The 26,503-nt window shown below is 47.5% G+C and overlaps 1 protein-coding gene across 2 annotated transcripts; it reads right to left on the bottom strand.

Moving 5' to 3' along the window:
• Positions 1–2,982: 2,982 nt before the first annotated feature.
• phox2a (paired like homeobox 2A) lies at positions 2,983–18,284 on the bottom strand. 2 transcript variants are annotated; one of them, XM_087987814.1, is made up of 3 exons: positions 17,843–18,284; positions 7,347–7,536; positions 2,983–3,418 (listed from the first exon to the last, which is right to left on the bottom strand). In XM_087987814.1, exons 1-3 carry the CDS (start codon positions 18,063–18,065, stop codon positions 2,983–2,985), a joined length of 849 nt encoding a protein of 282 aa, XP_087843940.1. In that variant the 5' UTR covers positions 18,066–18,284. The 2 variants fall into 2 exon arrangements, with proteins under 2 accessions (XP_087843940.1, XP_043548754.1); XM_043692819.2 differs by having other exon boundaries at positions 2,983–3,396; positions 7,349–7,536.
• Positions 18,285–26,503: the final 8,219 nt, after the last annotated feature.

Here is a 26,503-nt window from a genome sequence, read left to right as displayed (position 1 = left end):
GTACAGATATCTCCCTGAGGAAATGAGAGGGGGCGCGTGAAACACCAGTCAGTGTACAGATATCTTCTTGAGAGAAAGGGAGGGGACTGAGAGATACCAATCAATGTACAGTTATCTCCCTGAGAGAGAGGGAGTGTAATGAGAGACACCAGTCAGTGTACTGATATCTCCCTGAGAGAGATGGGACTGAGAGTCACCAGTGATTGTAAAGATATCTCCCTGACAGAGAGAGAGAGAGGGGAGACTGAGAGACACCAGTCAGTGTACAGATATCTCCCTGAGAGAAAGGGAACTGAGAGACATTGGTCAGTGTACAGATATCTCCCTGAGAGAGAGGGAACTGAGAGACACCAGTCAGTGTAAGGATATCTCCCTGAGAGAGAGGGAACTGAGAGACACCAGTCAGTGTACAGATATCTCCTTGAGAGAGAGGGGACTGAGAGACACCAGTCAGTGTAAGGATATCTCCCTGAGAGAGAGGGGACTGAGAGACACCAGTCAGTGTACAGATATCTCCTTGAGAGAGAGGGGACTGAGAGACACCAGTCAGTGTAAGGATATCTCTCTGAGAGAGAGGGAACTGAGAGACATCGGTCAGTGTACAGATATCTCCTTGAGAGAGAGGGGACTGAGAGACACCAGTCAGTGTACAGATATCTCCCTGAGAGAGAGAGGGGGGACTGAGAGACACCAGTCAGTGTACAGATATCTCCCTGAGAGAGAGGGTTCTGAGAGACACCAGTCAGTGTACAGATATCTCCCTGAGAGAGAGGGTTCTGAGAGACATCGGTCAGTGTACAGATATCTCCTGATGTGGTACAATATTGACCTGTGTCTCTGAGGCAATGATTTGTATCCCAGGGGATTAGTTCTGCCATTGATTGCCTTGGAATGGTTAGGGTTAAAGTATTATACAGTGAGAACACAGTCTTTCACTAATTACATGTGAAAGGCAATTTACCTGTCAACATAAATTAATTCATATACATTTGAGAATAAATTATTTTTAAAAATCACAACTCTCGGTGGGAACACCACCACTGGATTTAGAGGGCTCTCTTCAACTGACAGTCATTTCTGGAAGGTAAACATGGAATTTCAAACCCTTTTTTTTTCACCTCTCTCCCACTGCTCCATGCCCCTCAGGACCAGCTCCACAAGCCCCTGGTGACCTTTCATTCACCTCAGCGAGTCTTGGTTTCGGAGTGACATGGTGGGTCAATGGTTAGCACTGCTGCCTCACAGCGCAAGGGACCTGGGTTTGATTCCACCCTCAGGCGACTGTCCATGTGGAGATTGCACATTCTCCCCGTGTCCATATGGATTTCTTCCAGGTGGTCTAGTTTCCTCTCACAGTCCAAAGATGTGCAGCTGAGGTGAATTTGCCACGTTAAATTGCCAATAGTGTTCAGGGATGTGCAGGTTAGGTGGGTTAGCCACACAGGGTTATGGGGTTGGGTCTGATTGGAATGCTCTTCAGAGGTTTGGTGTGGACTCAATGGGCTGAATGGCCTGCTTCCACCCTGGAGGGATTCTAGTTTCTTTAACCTTGGTGATGAGTGCTACCCAGCTATGGAACTGCATGGGGCATCACAGTGGAGCGTGATCTTTTGAGGTTTTGGTGGAGAGGGCAGATTGAAGAGGGCCATTGAGGGTTTTTGTTCTCTTACACACAATCTAATGGATATGAGCCGCCCCTCGGCTTGGGCTCAGAGTTTGAGAGTCCAAACTCTGGGCAGCAAGAGGCTGGGAAACGACTCCCTCTAAATCTGTCCCCAGTTCACCCCCATCTCCCCCAGTCCTTGACTGCCCCCACCCCCAGTGACCCTGTCCTACCCGCTCTGGTTGCAGTGCATCTTGGGTTGGGACAGGGATAGGTTTTGTTGCTTCCTCTCACAGTTCAATAGCCCTCACCCTCAGGCTGAACCTGATGTGATCTGTTTGTGAAAATATCAACAATCATTCCTGCTCAGTGTCTCCTGTTTCTTCAAGACCCCTTCAGGCCACTTAGACAGAGAGAGAGAGAGAGAGAGTGAGAAAGGTTTTGGCATGAACTGGTGAAGGGAGGGCTCAGAATGACTTTGTAGGAGGAGGCCATTCAGCCCCTTGTGTCTGCACTGTCCCCTATAATGAGCCAGCGCCAATCTGCTGCTTTTTCTACAAATTCTGCAACTTGATAAATTTGCTGCTTCCACACCATTCCGGAAAGTTCCTGATGCTTTAACCTGCTGGAAGGTGAACTGGTGACAGTTGGTGAGGAATGAACAGTGAGCAAAGGGTTAAACTCCGGCCTTGACTCTTCAGGCAGATTGGCTGGTTTCCAGCTTCATCCATCGTGGAGTCATCCTGTGCAGCAGGAGGCCATTCAGCCCATCCTCTCTGTGCTGGTTCTTTGAAAGTGCCACCCCCCACAGCTCGGAGTGTTTCCACTTTCCGAGGGTTTCTGCAGTTTCGCTTTTGACGGTTCTCGCTGATTTTGACACCCAATCCCTCCCCCACCTCCCCCCAACCCTCCGAACACCCCGACCCTGAGCCCTAAGCCCAGCCTAAGGTCCAGGCTCTGAGCAACTAATGAGGGATTGAGATTCTTCACTGAGGGACTGACCCAGAGAAGGCTGTGTGGGTCCTACAGGTGAGGCTTCAGTCCAAAGGGTTACAAGGGCAGGGTCTCAGGTGGGGGAGGGGACAGTGGTGCCAACTGGAACAGGTGAGGGCAATGACTATTATCATATGTAAGGTGGGAATGACCACACACACACATACACGAGGGAGAGGTAGGGGGACAAGGAGTGGGAATGGGGAATGGACCATTGGGAAAATGGAATATGGGAACGGGGTGGGGAACAGGAGATAGGGAGGATGAGAGGAGGGGTGGGGTATGGAGGATGGGGGACTGTGAACTGGGTCTGGGAGGTGTGGTTTGTTGTCTGACCTGTACTTTATTCTCTCTCTCTCTCTCTCTCTGTGTCTCTCTTCCACTGTCTAGAACAGGTTGGGTTTGAGCATGTTGGATTTTCTGTGCAGGGTGGAGAGCACCCCAGCAAAAGGCCCGCTCATACTGTCGGTAGGCTGCCAGGCCTGGCCCTTCAGCAGCTCATTGTTGGGCCAGGCAGCTGCCGTCTTAAGAGACTGGGAGCCATTGGGACTGGGCAGGCTGACTGCATGGGGGCTGCTGCTGGAGATAGGGCCTGAGGAGGTGGTGGAGGAGGAGCTGGAGGAGGAGGGAGGGCAGCCAGGATTGGCCGTGCTATCAGGGTCAGCGCATTTTCCCTCCTTCAAGTCGTCCTCCTCAGATACAAGGTCAGACTTCTTCCCGGAAGGATTGCTCCCGTTCCCTTTCGAGTTGGCAGCTCTCTCCTGTTTGCGGAATTTTGCTCGGCGATTCTGGAACCAGACCTGGCAATGAGATGGGGTGGGGGTTGGAGAGGGGAGAGAAATCCATCAGGAATTAGAAATGTAAACAACCATGATCCAAAGGGTAAACACCAACAACACTACCATCAGATCAGCCCTTGGTCTCCAAAACTCAAGCAGGTACAAAGCTGTCCTCATCATACACTCATTGAAGGAAATCTGCCATCCTTACTGCAGTCCGTCCTACGTGTAACTCCAGACCCGCAGCGATATCTTTCCTTATTTGTTCATGAGATGTGAATGGGGCTGGTTCCCCATCAATGCCAATTTGATCAGGTGTTCCGGGGCAGCTTCAAAACTTAAAGAGAATATTGAGAAGGAGACGGATCAGGAGTTATTTATGAAAGGCAACAATGACTTGAACAAGAGCATCCAAATGCAGCAGGCAGAGAGCTGGAAAGGTTGAGGGAAGGGATCCCAGAGCTTGGAGTCCAGGCAGCTGAAGACACAACTACCAAGGCTGGAGTGGGTTCAGTCGGAACAAGAGGGAGAGAGGGAGCACAGAGATCTCAAAAAGTCTTTGGGGCCTGGAAGAGGTGTGGAATCTGGGAGCGATTTGTAAACAAGGATTAGAATTCTAAAGTCTAGACATTGTTTGAGTGAGACTCGATGTACTTCAGTGAGCACAGGGGAAAGGGTTTTAACAGCACAAGAAGGTGTGACCAGAAAGATTGTTATGGTTACTGAGGTTCACAGAATAGATTTGAAGAGAATGTTCCCACTTGTAGGAGATCAGAACGGGTCGGGGCCATCAGATAGTCTCAAATTAATCCAATCAGGAATCCTGCAGAAGTCTTACCTGGAGAGGAATGAGAATGTGGAACCTATGTCATAGAGATGTACAGCATGGAAACAAATCTTTCGGTCCAACTCATCCAGGTATCCTAAATTAATCTAGTTCCATTTGCCAGCATTTGGTCCATATCCCTCTAAACCCTTCCTATCCATATACCCATCCAGATGCCTTTTAAATGCTGTGATTGTACCAGCTTCCATCACTTCCTCTGGCAGCTCATTCCATACACACACACCACCTTCTGCATGAAAAAGTTACCCCTTAGATCCCTTTTATATCTTTCCCGTCTCACCTTAAACCTATGCCCTCTAGTTCTGGACTCGCCCACCCCAGGGAAACGACCTTGTCTATTTATCCTATCCATGCCCCTCATAATTTTATAAACCTCTATAATGTCTCCCCTCAGCCTCCGACGCTCCAGGGAAAACAGTCCCAGTCTGTTCAGCCTCTCCCTACAGCACAAACCCTCCAACCCTGGCAACATCCTTGAAAATCTTTTCTGGACCCTTTCAAGTTTCACAACATCTTTCCTATAGCAGAGAGACCAGAATCGCACGCAGTATTCCAAAAGTGGCCTAAACAATGGTTGATATGAAGAGCATTGATACATTGAAGGGGAATCTAAATAAACACATGAGGGAGAAGAAATAGTAGGAGACACTGATTGGGTGAGGTGTGTTGGAGAGGTTCCTGTGAAGGGTTAAAATTGACAGGGACCAGTTGGGGTTATATAACCTGTCGCTGTGGGATCAATTCTGGGTCACATTTGTTGGTTCAGAGACTGAGAATAGTGTAAGTCGTTAGAGCAACGGCAAGGACACCACTGTCTCTCTAGTCCCACTGTCCCAGCATCATCTAAAAACACTTTTTCCAGTTCCTACAATCACCATTTCAATACCTTATTCATAACAAGAGGCCTCTCAGTCAGGTTTCTTATTCAACACAATTATTGGATTATTGTCCAAACAAAACTTATTCAAGACAGGCGCAAAAATTAATGATGTACACAGGCAATAATATAGAGGTATGAATGCTTATCCTAAATATCCACAAAACACTCACTCACACACACACACTCTCACACTCATGCACACACACACACTCTCACACTCATGCACGCACACTCACATATGCACAGTCACAAACACACACATAATAATTTTTCTGCTGAGATTGTTCTGGAAAAATATTTTGGATAATGATTGATTCTTAAAGGCAAAAGGATAAAATGTAGAATGTTTCCGTGATGTCCCGGCCAGATATCGTCAGGTCACCAATCACACGCAGGACACTCTGATGTCTGGCAGACACAGCCTGCTCAATAAACAGCATCTTGAGATTTTTCTTCAACAAAACAAATAGATTTCGCCCTGAACTCAACGAAAGGATTCCCTTCTCAGACATGGTCAACAGGGTTTCATGTCGGTCAGACTGGTTAAGGACAGCAGATTTCCTTCCCCGAAGGACATTAATGAACCAGATGGGATCTTACATCAATCAATGACAATTTCATGGTCATCATCACTAAGAGTAACTGATGAAGGAGCAGCCCTCTAAAAGCTAGTGCTTCCAAATAAACCTGTTGGACTATGACCTGGTGTTGTGTGATTTTTAATTTTGCACACCCCAGTCGAACACCAGCTCCTCCGAATCATGATTTCCAATCCTGATTTGTTAACTGAATTTAAATTTCACCATCTACTGTGGTGGGATTTGAACTCATAGGTGTAGAGTGTTAGCCAGAGCCTCAGGATTACAGTCCAGCACCATCAACACCATGTTACCATCTCCCCTGTGGCAGGATGCAGGAGACAGGCCATTCAGGCTTATATCAGGAAGTCTCATACAAAAGGGAGTGATTGCACTGGAGGGGAGATGCTGCCAGAATGGAGCATTTCAGCGATGGAGAGAGGCTGGATAAGCTCGGGGTGTTTTCTTTGGAGCAGAGAGGGCTGAGGGGGGCCTGATAGAGGGTATAAGATTATGAAGGGCATGTACAGGGGGCATAGAAAGAAGCTATTCCCTGAGGATAAAGAGTCAATAACAAGGGGGCACAATTTTAAGGTGAAAGCAGAGAGGGTTAAAGGAGATTTGAGGAAACTGTTTTCGCTCAGAGGATGGTGGGAATTTGGAATGCACTTCCTGGGAAGGTAGTTGAGGTGGGAAACCTCACAACCTTTAATAACGTACTTGGATGAGCACTTGGAATGTCAAAACATTCAAAGCCAAAAACAAATTGCTGGAAAAGCTCAGCAGGTCTGGCAGCATCTGTGGAGAGAAATCAGAGCTAATGTTTCGGGTCCAGTGACCCTTCCTCAGAACTGATGGTAGCTAGGAAAATGTCAGTTTATCTGCTAAAGAGGGGAACGGGGTAAGGAGGAAACAGTGGGTGGAAATGGAGCCCAAACAAAGAGGAAAACAATTGGGCAGACAAAGGAATGTGTAAAGGTCAATCTGTGGGAATGAATAACTGCTAATGGGGACTATCAATGGCTGACAGTGCATTGTTTGAGGTAGCGGTCCGTGTGATGACAAGGCCTGGTGTGTGGGGGTTGGGGTAAGGACATGGGACAGAGGGCCTAAAGACCTAAAGTTATTGAACTCGATATTGAGTCTAGAGGTCTGCAGAATTCCCAAGTGGAAATAGAGATGCTGTTCTTCCAGCTTGCTCTGAGCTTCACTGGAGCACTGCAGCGAGCCTGAGACAGAGATGTTGGCCAGGGAACCAGGGTGGGGTGTTGAAATGGCAGGCAACTGGGAGCTCAGGGTCATCCGTGTGGACAGATGGGATGGGATTTGAACCCACAATCTTGTGACTCTGAGTAGAGCAAATAGCCACTGCTGGAAATGTGTTGCTGGAAAAGCGCTGCAGGTCAGGCAGCATCCAAGGAGCTGGAGAATCGATGTTTCGGACATGAGCCCTTCTTCAGGAATGAAGAAGCCCATTCCTGAAGAAGGGCTCATGCCCGAAACGTCGATTTTCCTGCTCCTTGGATGCTGTCTGACCTGCTGCGCTTTTCCAGCAACACATTTTCAGCTCTGATCTCCAGCATCTGCAGTCCTCACTTTCTCCTCCAAATAGCCACTGCCCCTGGGTGAGAAACCAACTGACTGAGTGAATTTGGAAAGCTCTCATACCTGGACTCTGGCCTCTGTCAGGTCAATCTTCAATGCCAGCTCCTCCCTGGTGTAGATGTCTGGGTAGTGAGTCTCAGCAAACACTCGCTCCAACTCCTTCAGCTGAGAACTGGTGAACGTGGTGCGGATTCTCCGCTGTTTCCGTTTCTCATTGATCCCACCGTGGTCTGTGAAGAACTTGTAGGGCACTGAGGACAGCAGGACAAACCGACGTTCATGATGGATATCATCGCCTGAGCTTACCTTGAACCAACTTAGCAATATCTTCCTAAGAATCTCACACACACTTCAAAACGATGGAGGAAAGAAAGGGAAACAATCACAGTTTAAACAGAAATTGTTGGAAAAGCCCAGCAGGTCTGGCAGCATCTGTGGAGAGAAATCAGAGTTAAAGTTTCAGGTCGAATGACCCTTTCGCAGAACTGTGACCCGAAACATTAACTCTGATTTCTCTCCACAGATGATGCCAGACCTGCTGAGCTTTTCCAGTAATTTCTGTTTTTGTTTCCATGATGTGGAGGTGAAAGTGCTGATGTTGGACTGTGGTGGACAGTCAGAAATCACACAACACCAAGTTTTAGTCCAACAGGCTAATTTGGAATCACAAGCTTTCAGAGCGTAACCCCTTCAACCACCTGATGAAGCAGCAGCACTCCAAAAGTTGAGATTGCAAATAAACCTGTTGGGATAAAACTTGGTGTTGTGTGATTTCTGACTATTTTTGTTTCCAGATTAGAATGGTGCTGGAAAAGCACAGCAGGTCTGGAAGCATCTGAGGAGCAGGAAAATCGACGTTTCAGGCAGAGCCCTTCATCATGAATGGCTCCTGATGAAGGGTTCCTGCCTGAAATATTAATTTTCTTGTTCCTCAGATGCTGCCTGACCTGCTGTGCTTTTCCAGCACCACTCTGATTGAGACTCTAATCTCCAGCATCTGCAGTCCTCACTTTTGTCTATTTTTGTTTCCAGTCTACTTCAGTCTAGTCCACTTCACTTTACTCCAGTCCAGTCAGTCCAGTCCAATCCAGTCTAATCCATTTCAGTCCAGTCTAGTCCAGTCCAGACAGTCCAGATCAATCCTTTCCACTCCAGTCCTCTCCAGTGGAAAGTAGGATTAGTGTGGATAAGTCAGTACAGAGCAGATGGGCCAAATAGCCTGTATTGTGTGACTCTATGGTCATGATCAAACTGGCATGAAGATGATAAGATTGTAATGTGTGGCTCAAACACTGGTGTGGGAGAAACTTGGTTTAGGTTCACGAAGGCAGTGGCACTAGTTTTGGGGAAATTGAGAGTAATTCTCATCATCCAGAGCAGCGTCCTGGTGAATTGTACAACGAGGGTGTAGAGAGAGCTTTCAGCTAAATAGTGGGAATGAGGGATCACGTGGGATATGATAAAGAGAAAGAACAAGGCAACAATTAAGGAACTGAGGATCTGAGTTTAACAGGAAAAGGCAAACTTAGGAATGGGGCAGTGGGTAAGATGGTGAAAATAATAAAAATGAAAGAATTAAAGACACTTTATTGGAATCCACGAAGCATTGCGCAATGTATAGGATACACAGGGTAGACAGGAAGGAATCTTTCAGGAGAAAGTGAGGTCTGCAGATGCTGGAGATCAGAGCTGAAAATGTGTTGCTGGAAAAGCGCAGCAGGTCAGGCAGCATCCAGGGAACAGGAGAATCGACATTTCGGGCATGAGAGTGTCTTAGATGAGAAGATTTAGATGTAGAATCACTATGGCTAGAGCTAACAAACATCAACATGTAACAAGTGTTGGGGTCCAAACCAAAGTGAGATTGTAGTGCACTGTACAAGTCAAGATACGAGAGGTGCAGCTAACAGGATAATACAGTAATCACAGGGACCTTAATGTAGCTATAGCCTGGGTAAAACTAATTATTACTAAATGCTTTTGAGGGTGAATTCCTGGACTATAAATGAGATGGTTTTCCAGATCAATGTACTGAGGAACTGACCAGAGAAGTATCTCAAACAAAAACAGAAATTGCTGGAGAAACTCAGCAGGACTGGCAGTATCTGTGGAGAGAGAAATAGAGTTAACATTTTGAGTCCAGAATCCTTTGACAGAACTGGAGAACCTAGAGAACTCGCTGTTTCGGATCAAGTATTGTGCTATGATGAAGGGCTAGTTAACCGTTAATTAAAGAATTAATTCATGGTTTACACTAAATTGATACAGCTTGAAGGCACAAAACTCCAACGTAAAAAATCATCCAAACAGGGTTGAAAACAGAAATGAAAAATTATATTAGATTAAAAGGAAAAGTTTATAAAATCACTGAAAAATGTTGAAATCTTGTGGATTTGGAGCATTTTAGAATTCGGTAAAGGAGGACCAAGAAATTAATAAGAAACAGAAAATAACATGTGAAAGGCGCCACAGTTTTACCAGATCATAGCCATGCTCTTTCATTAGAGAGAGATGAAGGTGGTGGTTTAGCCTCAGGTGATGGTGGTCCTTCATATTAACCTCAGCCAGTGCAGGGAATGAACACACACTGTTGGCATCACAAACCAGCCAACTGAGCTAATGGGCCATATGAATGGCAGCAATTCAGAAACATAAAACTGACTGTAAAAGCTTCTTTATATGTAAAGAGGAAAAAATTGGGAAAGGCAAACGTGGGTCCATTACAAATCAAACCAGGAGGATCTATAATGGAGAATAGGGAACTAGCAGAGGAATCAAATAAGTACTTTGTGTCTTCATGGATGACACAGAATAAAGGCATTTAGGATTGGGAAAAGGAGCAATTTATCACTCAGAGGGCAGTGAAACTTGGAATTCTCTACCACACAGTGCAGTGAAAGAAAAGAGTTTAGATCAGAGTGGTGCTGGAAAAGCACAGCAGGTCAGGCAGCATCCAAGGAGCAGGAAAATCGATGGATGAAGGGCTTTTGCCTGAAACGTTTATTTTTGTGCTCCTTAGATGCGGCCTGACCTGCTGTGCTTTTCCAGTACCACTCTGATCTAAACTCTGGTTTCCAGCATCTGCAGTTCCCACTTTTGCCGGAGTGAAAGAACAGTCATTCAGTATGCCTAGTACAGAAATTGATTGATATGTAGATGTTAAAAATATAAAGGATATGAGAAAATGACATTGGGGTAAGACATTTGGCCATGGTCTAGCTGAATGGTGGAGCAGGTTCAAGGGGCTGAATGGCCTACTCTGGCTCCCATGTTCCCATGAAGGAGCAGTTTGGACTATAATCCAGTGTCATGTGACTCCTGACTTAATCTGATGACAGATTTTAATATGAACCAGACGGGAGACGAGGAGAGTATATTTTTCTGCAGCAAGTTGTTGTCTTGCCTGAAAGGGCAGTGGGAGTAGATTCAACAGAGAGTTTCCAGAAGGAACTGCAAATACTTCAAGAAAAGTTGTTCACCCACTTTTCTCAGCAACAGTCACTAGGCAGTCATCAAAAATGATGTCTCAACTATGTGCATGGGGTGGGGTGGGGTCTAGGGAGAAAGCGAGTTGGAGTATAAAGCCACAGTCACACCTACAAAACAGTTACTAATAAATGCACCAGGAAATACAGAAGAAACTTCTTTACCCAGAGAGTGTGAGAACTTTTAATTCGTTCACTGGCCAGACCTGCATTTGTGGCTCAACCATAACTATCCTGAGGGCAATTCAACCACATTGCTGTGGGTCTGGAGTCACATGTAGGCCAGACCAGGTAAGGATGGAGCTACCTTCCTTAAAGGACATGACTGAATCAAATTACTTACAGTGTGGAAACACGCCCCTTGGCCCAACAAGTCCACACCGACCCTCCGAAGAGCAACCCACCCAGACCCATTCCCCTACATTTACCCCTTCACCTAACACTACAGGCAATTTAGCACGGCCAGGTCACCTAACCTGCACATTTTTGGACGGTGGGAGGAAACTAGAGCGCCCGGAGGAAACCCACACAGACACGGGGAGAATGTGCAAACAGACAGTAGCCTGAGGCGGGAATTGAACCCAGGTCTCTGGTGCTGTGAGGCAGCAGTGCTAACCACTGTGCCACCATGCTGCCCATGTGGGCTTTTCCTGACAATTGATTCCTGGTCATCCATAGACAGATTTTGTTTTGTATTGAACTCACATCCCACCATCTGCTGTGGCAGGAACCTGGGTCCCCGGAACGTTACCCAGGACTCTGGATTAACAGCCCAGCGATAATACCAGCAGACCATTGCCTCCCCCTGTTTCCTCCCAAAGGATGGTTCATGTTTGGAATGCTCTTTCCTCTGAGAGCAGTGGGTGCTGAGTTATTAAATATGTTCCAGGTTGAGTTGGAGAGACTTGTGATTGACAAGGGAGCCGAGGATTGTGGGGACAGGATAGGAAAGTGGAGCTGAGACCACATCAGGTCAGCTGTGGTCTTGCAGAAGGCTTGAGGACCAAATAGCCTCATTTTGTTGCTATCTCCATTGTTTCTATGGCAGCAGTGTATTGTGGTGCGGAGTGGAAGGGTGGATACTGACTCTTATGAAGCATGAATAACAGTATAGGCCAACTGGGCTGAATAGTCTCTGTCTGTCCTATAAATCCAATTGAATTATCTGATCTACCCTTCTTCTCTGAGAGTGCTGTGTCTCTATCATTGCAATCGATGGTCTGAAATTAACTGCTTCCTCATGGTAAAGAGATTAAACCGTGGCCTTCCTGTTCTGTACAGCTGACTGCCACACACATTGTGCTACACCAGGAGCTATAGTTAAATCTCTTGACTGTGTCCAACTCTTTGGAATTGTAACTTGTTGTGTTGATATCCTGCATTTGATTTTGCTATGTAAACTGTCACAGTGTCATTGCAGTGTCTGACCACGAGGTGCCACAGTGGAATTACTTTCTGGAGTTGTTCACCAGTCCTTTCAACAATTTTTGAAGTGAATCTATAACCAGCCTTGAGCAATAAAGGTGTCTCCAATTTCCCACACTGTGCCTTCGCACTGCAAATTGTTAGTTGCACATCGACATTTCAAGGGAAACATTATTAATCCAAATATTGGATAAATCCACAGCAACAAAGCTCCTAACGACCAAAAGAAGCTATCTAGTCATTGTGTACTTGACCTGTTCATCATGTTGATCATTGAGTGGAGAGAGAGTATATATATATATATAGAGAGAGAGAGAGATAGTCATAGAGCTGTACAGCATGGAAACAGACCCTTCTGTCCAACTTGTCCACCCAACCAGATATCCTAAATTAATCTAGTCCCATTTGCCAGCATTTGGCCCATATCCCTCTAAACCCTTCCTATTCATATACCCATCCAGATGCCTTTTAAATGTTGCAATTGTACCAACCTCCACCACATCCTCTGGCAGCTCATTCCATACACGTACCACCCTCTGCATGAAAAAAGTTGCCCCTTTGGTCCCTTTTATATCTTTCCCCTCTCACCTTACACCTAGGCTAGTTTTGGACTCCCTTACCCTGGGAAAAAGACCTTGTCTACTTACCCTATCCATGCCCCTCCTGTTTTTATAAACCTATATCAGGTCACCCCTCAGCCTCTGACACTCCAGGGAAAATAACCCCAGCCTATTCAGCCTCTCCCTCTCACTCAACAACATTTTCTCTATAGCAGAGAGATCAGAACTGAAGGCAGTATTCCAAAACTGGCCTAACCAATGTCCTGTACAGCCACAACATGACCTCCCAACTCCTATACTCAATACTCTGACCAATAAAGGAAAGCATACCAAACGCCGCCTTCACTATCCTATCTACCTGCAACTCCACTTTCAAGGAGCTATGAACCTGCACTCCAAGGTCCCTTTGTTCAGCAACACTCCCTAGGACCTCACCATTAAGTGTATAAGTCCAGAGAGAGAGTGTGGAGAGATTGAGCAGAAACTAAAGCAGGGTGAATCCAGACTATTCTCTGGAAAAGGAAAATTTCACGGGGAGAAAGCAGGGGAATGGCAGAGAGCCAGTACATCCAGGAATGGTGAAATAGCTGTTTGGTGATTTTGTGAGTGTGTGTTTTAGTGGCTCAGGGCTGGTCCCTTTTTTGTTAGCCTGGTCTGAGCAGTAACCCCCTCCCTGAGAGGGGGCTCTGCTTTCAGACTGGTTCTGAATATTCAAACCCTCCCATGGAGAGGAAGGGGGCACTGAGAATACCCCCACCCACATTCCCTCTCTTTACAAATGTTTAATTCCCTGTTTGGAGGTTCCAGCAGAATCAGTATCGATTACAGACAGCTCCCTCTCCAAAACTGCCCTCCCCCATATCCTTCTGCGTAACCACCAGCCCATCCTCAGCAAGCTCCAGGTGCTGCTCCCATTCCCTTCCTCCTCCCAGAGCCCTGGGGGAGATGGCGTGTGAGGCCCCCCTTGGCAATGACACATCCTGTAGTCGAATAGCCACCTACATTCTCTGTTGAGGGATTGGTGGGAACCGACTCAGGTAGGGGCTGGAGCCTGGATCTCCCCCATTCTCTCTCTCTCTTTCTCTCTGTGCCTTTTGCTGTCTCCCTTCCTCTCTCTGGTTTCTCTCTCACTCTGTGTGTGTCTCTCTCTCTCTCTCTCTGCCACTGTCCCTCTGTGTGTGTGAGACTCTCTCTCTGTGTCTCTCTCTGTGTCCCTCTCAGTCTGTGTGTGTGTCTCTCTCTCCAGTCTCTCACACTGTCTCTCTCTCTCTGTGTCTCTCTCTGTGTCCCTCTCAGTCTGTGTGTTTCTCTCTCTCTCTCCAGTCTCTCACACTCTCTGTCTCTCTCTCTGTGTCTCCCTCTGTCTTGCTCTCTCTCGTTTTTCTGTCACCCAAGTACTCTCTGGAATTATTTTTTTCTGTCTCTGGCTCCTTTCTCTAGGTTCTCTCTCTCAAGCAAGCACAGAAATCTGTCTCTCTCCCTCTCTTTGGGTTAACTCTATCTCTCTATCCAGGTTCACTCTCTCTCTGGTATTTCACTCTCTGTCTCTGGTTTATTTTCCTCTCTCTCTCTCTATGTTTCTCTGTCTGTTTCTTTCTTTGTCTTTGTGTTTCTGTCTCTCCGTGTCTCTCTCTCGCTGTGTTTCTCTCTCTCTCTCTCTGTCCTTGCTGTTAGTGATAAATCAGCAGCGATACTCACCGCATCCTCCTCCCACACTCCAAAGATGTGCAGGCCAGGCTGAATTGGCCATAGTGTGAGGTGCATTAGTCAGAGGGGAATGGGTCTGGGTGGGTTACTCTTCGGAGGGTCGGTGTGGACTTGTTGGGCCGAAGGGCCTGTTTCCACACTGTAGGGAATCTAATCTCTCTGGAATCTGCCTGTCCCTTTTCCTTGGTGAACAGCAGGTGGCCATTCTGCCCACCGCACCTATGCAGCATGCTAGTCCTGCTCTGGTCAGGTTCTCGGTGTTTCTGCCCGGGTCTGTACTCCTGACCCTGAGGTTAGCGGCTGGTTTTCAGGATCTGACCGAACGGGACTAGATCCGGACCGACCCAAACATTGATCATAGAATCAAATGGCGATTCGGCCCGTGGTACCTGTGCATGCTCTTTCAAACAATCCGGCACTTTCCCCCGGCCCCCGGCCCTTCCCCAGAGCAGACTAGCCCCCGGCTGGGATTTCACCCAATGCCGCCTCTGGCTGCCGCCGGGATTGGATCCTTTCCTCTGGATTCCAATATATCCCAGAATCTGGGATCCTTTCTGCCAGGGACCAACCGCCCCCTCCCATCCCCTGGGGACCGGGATCCCACGGAATCCGAGCGGAATTGGAACAGAAACGGGAAGAATTGCGGATGCTGTAAATCCGGTTCTGAGGAAGGGTCACTGCATCCGAGTCCTTCACTCGGATCCTCTCCCACCGACACTGCAGACCTGCTGAGCTTTTCCAGCAGTTTCTGGTTTTGTTGCGAAATTGAGAAAGAGAGACCCATCCTCCTCATAAACGAAAGCCCAGAGCCAACTGGAAACGTTTTAACATTTTGTTTCAGGAAAATCCGGAGCAGGGAGAGAATGACATCACCTACACCTGTCACCTATCACCCACGACCCATTCCCATCACCCACTATCCATACCTATCACCCATACCCATCACCCATATTCATCACCCAACACCCATCACCCATTCCCATCACCCATTCCTATCACCCATTCCCATCACCCATACACATCACCCAACACCCATCACCCATTCCCATCACCCATTCCTATCACCCATACCCATCATCTATTCCCATCACCCATTCCCATTACCCATATCCATCACCCAAAACCCATCACCCATTCCTATCAACCATTCCCATCACCCATTCCCATCACCCATACCCATCACCCAACACCCATTCCCATCACCCATTACCATCACCCATACCCATCACCCAACACGCATCACCCATTCCCATCACCCATTCCTATCACCCATACCCATCACCCATTTCCACCACCCATTCCCATCACCTATTCCCATCACCCATACCCATACCCATCTCTGACCGTCACTGTGTGGGGGTCTGTGGAAGTCTATGGAGGAGCAATGTTCCCCTGTTGCTGGTGATTACTGTTTCTCTACAATATTCCTATAAAGGGGGAGGCATGGTGGCTCAGTGATTAGCGCTACTGCCTCACAGCGCTGGGGCCCGGGTTCAATTCCAGCCTGAAGCGACTGTCTGTGTGGAGTTTGCACATTCTGTCCATGTCTGTGTGGGTTTCCACCGGGTGCTCCGGGTTCCTCTCACAATCACAAGGATGTGCAGCTCAGGGGGGATTAGCCATACTAAATTACCCCATAGCTTTCAGGGATGCACAAGTCAGGGGGAATGCGGAGTAATAGGGTGGGGGAATGGGTTTGGGTAGGATACTCTTCGGAGGGTCGGTGTAGACTTGTTGGGCCGAATGGCCTGTTTCCCTACTGTAGGGATTCGAATTCTAATTGTCTAGAATTTACCGAAACGTTTCGCGCCGGCTTTCCGAATTTATTTCGTTTTATTACAAACGAACGAATTTAAAATTAAATTATTTTGTTTCAGGTTCTTAAACATCGATTTCGTTTCGTTATATCTAAGCCTTTTCGAATAGATTTTGTCTCATTTTAGCCCGTGACGAGGAACGGGAAACAATTCAATATTCCTTCACATTGAAAACAGGAGCTTTTTAAACTGTAGCCGGTCACTCACAACACAGGCTGAGAGAGAGACAGAGAAAGTGAGTGTGTCATAGGTCCAACTCCTCCAGTCCGACCAGATATCCTAAATAAATCTAATCCCATTTGCCTTCTTTAGAGAAAGGCTGTTCTGAATTGAATATTTCTTTGGGAGAGAGAGACAGAGACAGTTACAGGTTCAGACAGAGCCCGAGAGAAAGAGAGAGAGATAAAAAGAGACGGATAAAGAGGGACAGAGAGAGGTTCAGAGATAGAGTGAGAGAGGGAGAGAGAGAGAGAAAGTGATAAAGAGGGACAGAGACACTGAGACTGACAGGTTCAGACAGGAAGGTAGTAAGAGAGAGAGGCAGAAGAGGACTAGATAGTGAAAAACGGAAAAAGACAGATACTGTGAGACAGAGACAGACACTACAGACAGTGAGAGACAGAGAGAGAATCTCACGTTTAGAAGGATCGAGCCACACAGAGACAGAGGCAGGGACATAAAGGCAGAGATCTATAGGGACAGAGGGATCTACAGAGGAATACATTAATAGAGGCCGATACATAAAGACAGATAGAGATATGTAGAGAGATACAGAGACGAATATACAGAGACAGACAGAAACACTTGGAGACAGATAAACACCGAGAAACGCCAGAGATACAGTACAGAGAGAAACAGTCCGCACAGAGACACCGCAGTTAATGAGGGAACTAACACTCCAAGGAAATATTAGTCACTTTATGGTTTAAAAATTAACATGAAGACAGAAATCTTTCCAAATCTGAAGGACCGGTCCTAATCTTGCAGCCCTTGCAAATCTGTAAAAATCATTCGATTTTTAAAAATTATAAAATAAGTTACTGAGAGAAAACATTGACCAAGAGATTATTTGGATGGGGGATTTCACGATTAGGTTAACTCTCTCTCTCCTGAGGAAATATTCAATTCAGAACAGGCTTTCTCTAAAAAAACGACTTTATTACTTTGGGGAAAAAGGTCAGAAATTATCCCCCCAATTATTAATAATTTTTTGCAAGGTTTGTGAAGGTTTGTATTAATAATTTGCGAAAAAATAGTTTCCATCCCCCCCCTCGCAGGTATTAGATTATATTTGTTTGATTTAATGGGCAGACAGACCTTAACCAAATTACCCATTCGGCCTGTGAATGTAATAGCCCAGCAATGTAACTCAATTATTCCACAATCCCTCTCCTTAACCCAATCACCACATTAATACAGCTACACACACACTCACTCTCTCTCTCTCACACACACACACCGTTAAACCCACACCCAGTCCACTTTTCTATTTAATTGCTAAAGCCTGGGCTGCTTCCCATCACCTTGTAGTTACTTGTTTCTGCTGCTGTTGTACGGTTTTACCTGTGGTGTATGGAGAGCTCTGGTGTTCCCGCAGAGGTCCCATGTTGCAGGTAGCCGGTGTCAGGGTCGGACAGACCGGGCCGCTCCCGAAGCTGGAGCGAATGGGACTGTAATGCAAACTGTTAGCCTGACTGCAGGAACTGAAATCGGCGTAGGCAGAGGCTTCCATTGCTGCCATACAGGAATCGTAAGAATTTAGGTACGAATAATCCATTTTATACATAAGAGGGGCAGGCCAGGATCTGGGGGCAGAAGGGGAGATGGAGATTGGAGAGGTCAGGGGTGGGGGGAAGGGAGAGAGAAACAAGGTAGGGAGAAGGGTAGGGGGTAAGATCTCTCCCTCTCTCTCACATACACAAAGACAAACTGACTCTCCTTTTGGGAAAGTGGATCAAATGAAATGAAATAAAACGGGAGTGTATCTATACAGGCAAAGAGTCAGAGCTCGCCCAGAAACTGGGTCCAGTCTGAATGAGCCAGTGTGAATGGCTGAGTTTTATCAGGAGCTGATGGGTCAGTGGTTGGGAGCTACAGAAGCCTCTAATAACCTTGACACTACTTTCAAACAATAGCAAGGGCGGAGGGCCATTTTTTTTACATGACAATGCATTTGCTGTCGATTGGGCTGATCAAGGGCTGTCTCACTCGCTCCAATCTCCTCCCCTCCCTCAGTAATTCCTCCTCCACCCTCCTCATTCAGTCTTCCTCCCGCCCCTCTCTCTCCCTGACATCCCCTCCCCTCTCTCCCTCGGAAATGTTACTCTCCTCCCTATCGCCCTGGTATTATTTATCTCTGTTTTTAAAACGTGTTGTTTGAAAGTTTCCACGGGGAGTTTTGCCCCGTGCAGCTGGTTAGCCCCTGGAGAAGGGGGATCTGAGACCAGAAACTGGGTGTAAACAGGGAGACTAATCCCTCACAGTTCCTGTGGAACACTCCATCCCCTCACGGGAAGCGGAACAGAGCTAGTCCCGGTCAGAGCTCACTCACCAAACCTCCACCTGAGACAACTCACTCTGAAACTCTGCATTATTGGGAAAAATATTAAAACTCTTCAGTGACTTTCAGAAAAGCCAGCTTCGTGTGTGTGTGTGTGTGGGTGGGTGTCTCTGTGTGTGTGTGTGAGTCTGTGTGTGTATGTATGTCTGTCTGTGTGGGTGTGTGTGTGTGTCTGTGTATGTGTGTATGTGTCTGTGTGTGTGTCTGTGTGGGAGTATGTGTGTGTGTCTGTGTGTATGTGCCTCAGTGTGTGTGTCTGTCTGTGAGAGTGCCTGTGTGAGTGTGTGTGTGTGTCTGTGTGTGTATGTTTCTGTGTGTGTGTGTCTGTGTATGTGCCTGTGTGTGTCTCTGTGTATGTGCCTCAGTGTGTGTGTCTGTGTGTCTGTGAGAGTGCCTGTGTGAGTGTGTGTGTGTGTGTCTGTGTGTGTATGTTTCTGTGTGTGTATGTCTGTGTATGTGCCTGTGTGTGTCTCTGTGTATGTGCCTCAGTGTGTGTGTCTGTGTGTCTGTGAGAGTGCCTGTGTGAGTGTGTGTGTGTCTGTGTGTGTATGTTTCTGTGTGTGTGTCTGTGTATGTGCCTGTGTGTGTCTCTGTGTGTATGTGCCTCAGTGTGTGTGTCTGTGAGACTGCCTGTGTGAGTGTGTGTGTGTCTGTGTGTGTATGTTTCTGTGTGTGTGTGTCTGTGTATGTGCCTGTGTGTGTCTCTGTGTATGTGCCTCAGTGTGTGTGTGTGAGTACCTGTGTGTGTGTGTGGGGGGGGGGGGGGGGGGGTTATTCTCCAGTCTTTAAAAGGGCTCTGCTAATTCTCATTAACTTTAAGTTCTACTAAAGGTCAATAAATGTAACGTTGGAGAAGCTGATTATAAATACGGAGCGGCATTGAGCTCTCTCTCTCTGCTTTCTCACTCTCACTCCCTCCATCCCTGACTCCCTCCCTCCCTTACCCTCTCCATCACTCTCACTCCCTCCCTCACCCCGTCCATCCATCCCTGACTCCCTCCATCACTCTCATTTCCTCCCTCATCCCCTCCATCCCTCCCTGACTCCCTCCCTCAATCACTCTCACTCCCTCCGTCACCCCCTTCATCCCTTCCTGATTCCCTCTCACCTCCTCCATCCCTCCTTCACTCCCTCTCTCAACCCCTCCATCCTTTCCTCACACTCTCTCACTTTCTCCTTCCCTCCCCTTCATTCTTTCACTTCCTCCCTCACTTCCTCCCACATTCACTCCCTCCCTCTCACTTATTCACTCCTGAACCCCATCCATTCCTCCCTCCTTCCCCTCACTCCCTCCCTCACCCCTCCCTCACTCCCTCACTCACTCTCTCCCCTTCCCTCTTTCACTCCCCCCTCCCTCCGATTCACTCATTCACTCCCTGAGCCCATCCATCCCTCCTTCCTGTCCTCTCCCACACTCACTCTCTGCCTCCTTTCCTTTCTCTCTCTCTCTCTCACTCCCTGCCTCCCTGCGCGTCAGTCCTGGACCCGAACCCCGTCCCACCCCCCGGCAGCTCCCAGTCCGGAGCTAAACGCCTACCCCCAGCCCAGGCAGGATCTGCCTGGGAACAGGAGCTTCCCCCTTTCAGGACACTTGGGGTAAATAAACTCATCATCCAGTCCCCATGAGAATGGGGATAGAGGGGTGTGAGATCATGACGCTCGGCCAACGTCTCCGAATCCTGTTTTTAACGAAAGATTTAAAAAAATGGAAACTAGGGGCAGAATGTGCCCGGATTCCGCCCTGACATTGGGGTTTTCATGTCCCACTCCCCAGGAGGCAGAGACCTGGACAGGGGGCGGGGAGACAAGGGGAGGAGGAGAGGGGGGGGGGGGGGGGGAGTAAGGGGAGGGGGAGAAAGAGAGGGAGAGACAATCAGGGATATTTACACACGCACACACACAGAAACTCATACTGTCACAACGCATTCTCTCTTACACACTTACACACACACTCTTACACTCTCTCATACGCACACTCTTACACAGTCTCACACACTCTCACACACACACACACTTACACACTCTCTCACACACACTCTCTCACACACATTCACTCATACACTCATACACACACTCTTGCACACAGTCTCTTACACACACTCTCACACACTTTCTCACTCACACACACACTCTTACACACTCTCTCATACACTCTTACACACACACATTCACTCATACACACTTACACACACAGTCTCTTACATATTTTCTCTCTCTCTCTCTCTCTCTCTCTCTCACACACAGTGTGAGGCTGGCTCCAGGCACGGAGCCTGGGATCAGCAGATTGGTCCTCAGATAGAACATAGAACATTACAGCGCAGTACAGGCCCCTCGGCCCTCGATGTTGCACTGACCTGTCAGACCAATCTGAAGCCCATCTAACCTACACTATTCCATGTACGTCCATAAGCCTGCCCAATGGTGACTTTAATGTACTTAAAGTTGGCGAATCTACTACCGTCGCAGGCAAAGCATCCCATACCCTACTCCTCTGGACCCTACTGTGTCCAGTTTGGGAGCACCTTGTGATGAGGTGGAGACTGAAAGCAACAATTTCCTGGGAATCTTCATTAAAATATCTTCATTTCAGGAGATTGAACAGAGAGAGGAGACAATCATTAACTAAAGGAACCCCCTCTCTTAGCTCTCCTCTCCCCCTCTCTCTTTCTCACTGCCCCCACCTCCCCCTATTAACCGCTCTCCAGTGACATTGCTCTGTGGGGCCGTCACTTTCCCGCCAGTAACCGGGATCCAGGATCCTTCACCCTGCCCCGAGCTCTCACCCCGTCCCCTTCTCGGTCTTTTTTTCCCTCATCCTTTGGTTTGTTTCATTTTCTACATACACTCGCTCCCCACCTCGTTGTTAGCCTTCCCTGCACCTGAACCTCTCTGTTCACACTCTCTCTGTTCACTCCCTGTTCACACTCTGTTCACACTCTCTCTGTTCACTCCCTGTTCACACACTGTTCACACTCCCTCTGTTCCCATTCTGTCTCTCTGTCTCTGTCTCTGTCTCTGTCTCTCTCTGTCCTTGTCTCTCTGTCTCTCTCTCTGTCTCTGTCTCTGTCTCTCTCTCTCTGTCCCTGTCTCTCCCTGTCTCTCTCTGTCTCTCTCTGTCTCTCTCTGTCTCTCTCTCTGTCTCTGTCTCTCTCTGTCTCTCTCTCTGTCTCTGTCTCTCTCTGTCTCTCTCTGTCTCTCTCTCTGTCTCTGTCTCTGTCTCTCTCTGTCTCTGTCTCTGTCTCTCTCTGTGTTATCTCACAATTGGCTCTGTCTAGGTGATTCTTTCCCTCTCGGTTCTTTCCTAACTCACCCACTCCGCCCCTCTCTCCTCGCTTTCTGTATTCACTCTCCTCCTCCCCCCTCTCTTTTTCTATCCTGTTTACCTCTCTCTCATTCCTCCCCTCCCAGCGTTCCTCCTGTCAGTCTCTTTCTCTCACTTTTGCTATCTCTTCCTGCTGCTTCACTCTCTCTCCCCACATCCCTCCCTTTCCTCTCTCTCTCTCTCTCCGCCTCTGTGCATTTCTCAGCGCCGCTCTCCTGAAGCAGAGAGAAGGCGGTTATTGAGAATTAGAATTTTGGGAATTGGGATATTGGGAATGACAGCGACAGCACGAGCGGTGCATTGGAAGGGGGTGAACCGCCTCTTTAACAAACTCAAAGATGAATCTTTACACGAACTGTGACATTTGCACTCAGCTCTGTCCACACTTTCCTTCCGCACTGAGGCATTTGTAATTTTTTAATAATTAAGAATTATTTAAATTTTCGCAGCCGGGTTCTCTAGCGACCCAGAGAGAGCATTTCACACTCCCAGCCGGTTACAGGGAGAGGCATCTCTTAATAGCAACTCTCACAGGCCCTTTATCCTGGAGAGGACTCTGTCTGTGTGTATGTGTGTGTGAGAGAGAGAGAGAGTGACTGTGTGTGTGTTTGGTGGTGGTGGGGGGGGGGGGGTCCAAAGATTTCTGATAAATCCTGAAACCAATGCCCTGTCTCTAGCTCTGTCACTTTCTGTCTTTCTCTGTCTTCTCTCCCTCTCTCTCTCTCTCTCTCTCTGTCTCCCCTTGTCTTTCCCTCTTTCTTTCTCCCTCCCTCTGTTTTTCTCTCTGTCCCTTCCTTCTGTCTGTCTTTCTATCTCTTCTCTGTTGCTTTTTCTTTCTCTCTCTCATTCTATCTCTGCCTCTGCCTCTCTCTGTCTGACTCTCTCCTTTTGCTGTCTCTCTCTCTGTCTTACTCTGTCTTGTATCTCTCTCTTTCTCTTTCTCTCTCTTCTGTCTCTCTACCTCTCTCTCTGTGGGTCAGATGTTTTTCTGAGCTGTTTTCAATGTTGAGCTGCTGCAGTTTGATTGGAAATGCAATAACGCTGAGAGGAGACAGTAAGAGACTTCAGACAGGGGCACGACAACCACAGTACATTCCTGAGAACTGGTGCTTTTTGAGAAGGAAGGATGGGGAGAGATTAGATTACTTACAGTGTGGAAACAGGCCCTTCGGCCCAACAAGTCCACACCGACCCTCCGAAGCGCAACCCACCCATACCCCTATATTTACCCCTTACCTAACACTACGGGCAATTTAGCATGGCCAATTCACCTGACCTGCACATCTTTGGACTGTGGGAGGAAACCGGAGCACCCGGAGGAAACCCATGCAGACACGGGGAGACTGTGCAAACTCCACACAGTCAGTCGCCTGAGTCGGGAATTGAACCCGGGTCTCTGGCGCTGTGAAGCAGCAGTGCTAACCACTGTGCCACCGTGCCGCCAACGGCACAATGGATAATGTGGAAGAAAGGGTGGAATGTTTAAAGGGACTAGGTGGAATGTTTAAAGGGATAACTGGTGGTGGGATGTCCAGTTATCTTTATAGGCAGCAAGACCTGCTGTTTGTATAATGCAGACAGGAGGCCAGCCATTTACATATGGAGGCAGATAGGAATTGACACTGAACAATGAAAAATCTCTGGTTCGGCCTTAGCTGTAAGATGGAATCCAATTCTGATTCCCACACTTTAGGAAGAGTATCAAGGTTTTGGGGAGGGGCTGGAGGAGATTTCCCAGAATAGGAAAAGGCGTGAGGGGCTTCCGAAAAGCAGCAAAGCCCAAGTCCTGGGAACATATTAGAATCCAGCAGGAGCACAAAAAGTTTGATCAAGAGGAGAAAATACAGTCGGAGGGTAAAATTGCAGGGAACAGAAAGACTTCACAGAAATATGTGAAGAGAAAAAGATGAGCAAAGTCAAACACAGGTCCCTTCCAGCCAGAAGCCGGGGGAGTTGTAACAGGGAGCAAAGAAATGGTGGAAGAATTGGACACAGACATTGGTTCTGCCGATGTGAAGGGATGTGAAACAGTGATGGTTAAGTGAAGTTTAAATACAGGTCAACCAGGGACCACCTGAATGCTGAAACAGGTTTTAGAGGCTGAGTGGCCCCCTTCTCTTGTGCCTGTGTTGGAATCACTCTGTTGTTGAGTTAGCTGAGGTTCAGACAAAGAGAATAGGACAACACTCCCAGAATCATTTGGTTTACCATCTAATGCAAAAATGCAGGGATGTGGGTGTTGGGGATCAGGAGGGTGTAAGGCTGTGCTCAGATGGTCTGTTTCTCAGTAAACTCCACTTGGCTTGGACTCAGGACTTTCAGGAAGGCAAATCCAAACCCTGGGACTCCCTCCCAAGCAGCCAGGTCATGTTGTGGCCGTACAGGACATTGGTTAGGCCACTGTTGGAATATTGCGTGCAATTCTGGTCTCCTTCCTATCAGAAAGATGTTGTGAAACTTGAAAGGGTTCAGAAAAGATTTACAAGGATGTTGCCAGGGTTGGAGGATTTGAGCTATGGGGAGAGGCTGAACAGGCTGGGGCTGTTTTCCCTGGAGTGTCGGAGGCTGAGGGGTGACCTTATAGAGGTTTACAAAATTATGAGGGGCATGGATGGGATAAATAGACAAAGTCTTTTCCCTGGGGTCGTGGAGTACAGAACTAGAGGGCATAGCTTTAGGGTGAGAGGGGAAAGATATAAAAGAGACCTAAGGGGCAACTTTTTCACGCAGAGGGTGGTATGTGTATGGAATGAGCTGCCAGAGGAAGTGGTGGAGGCTGGTACAATTGCAACATTTAATGGGCGTTTGGATGGGTATATGAATAGGAAGGGTTTGGAGGAATATGGGCCGGGTGTTGGCAGGTGGGATTAGATTGGGTTGGGATATCTGGTCGGCATGGACGGGTTGGGCCAAAGGGTCTGTTTCCATGCTGTACATCTCTATGACTCTTTGACTCTATATGCAGCAGTTAAAGGCAGCAACTCATTATTGCCTTCCCATGAGGCAATCACAGCTGGGCAATAAAGGCTGGATCAGTCAGTGATGTCCACATTCTGGGAATAGATTAAGAAAAGTGGGTGATTTCTCCTGGTGTTTGGGGCACTGTTCATTCCTCAATCAAGACCAGCACCTCACAGTCATTTGACAATACTCTGTCCACTCGTCAACTGAGCAGCACCTTTTCCTCATGCAGTATAAATTATTGGTCCCTTTGAGATTTTCCATTCTGCCGTGATGAGTATAGAGTGAAAAGTTTTGACAGCACTCCCTTTACTTCCACCAATTTCTTGGATTGTAATTTGGATGTTTCTGATGCCAAGTGTCCAATCATTTGGTCCAAATGAGTGACAGGGAGAACATGAGGGAACCAGTTTTAAAATCAAAATATGTGCTGATATGAAGAAGAACTTTTTAATTCAGCAAATGGCTAGGGTCTGGAATGTATTACCTGAGAGTATGAGGAAATAGGTTCATTCGGTGCTCTCAAATGGGGATTACCTAAAAAGTGCAAGTTCAGGGGGAAGGTAGGATGAATGTGTATCTATGCATTTGTGTGCCTGTGTCTATGTGTATATGTTGCTGTGTGTGTGTGTCTGAGTGTGTGTGTGTGAGTGAGTCTGTGTGTGAATGTGTCTATGTATGTGTGTGAGTGAGTGTATGTATGTTTGTGTGTCTGCGTGTGAATGTGAGTGAGAGTGTGTGTCTGCATTGTGTGTGTCAATGTGTTTGTGTGTGTGTCTGAGTGTGTGTCTATGTGACTGCATGTGTCTGAGTGTGTGTCTATGTGAGTGTGTGTCTGAGTGTGTCTATGTGAGTCTGTGGGTGTGTCTATATGAGTGCATGTCTGTGTGAGTGTGTCTGAGTGTGTGTCTATGTGAGTGTGTGTGTGTCTGAGTGTTTCTATGTGAGTGTGTGTGTGTCTATGTGAGTGTGTGTCTGTGTGTGTATCTATGTGAGTGTGTGTATGTGTGTGTGTGTCTGTGTGTGTGCCTGTGTGAGTGAGTGAGTGTGTGTGTCTATGTGAGTGTGTGTGTGTGTGTGTCAGTGTGTGAGTGTGTGGGTGCGTGTCTGTGTGTGTGTCTATGTGTGTGTCAGTGTGTGTGGGTTTGTGTGTGAGTCTGTGTATGAGAGAGTGTGTGAGTGTGAGTGTGATTGTGTGTGTGTGAGACCTGTCTGTAGCTGAATGGTCAAGTGGAGAAATGAAAAGCAAAAATATGCAAGAGATTGCGTTTTTTGATCATTCTGTCACTTGTCTCTCTTGGTTACAGAGTGGTGGGGAAAGTATGTTCAGTAAATATCCCTGAATCTTGCTGAAGAACATCAAGTTGCTGCAGAGTTTAGA

This window comes from Chiloscyllium plagiosum, unplaced genomic scaffold (assembly GCF_037043375.1).
Source record: "Chiloscyllium plagiosum isolate Xiang-an unplaced genomic scaffold, Cpla_swu_hap1 HiC_scaffold_6, whole genome shotgun sequence".
Taxonomy (NCBI): Eukaryota; Metazoa; Chordata; class Chondrichthyes; order Orectolobiformes; family Hemiscylliidae; genus Chiloscyllium; species Chiloscyllium plagiosum.
Note: the sequence above shows the minus strand (reverse complement) of the source record. Positions and strands in the feature narration are given on the sequence as shown.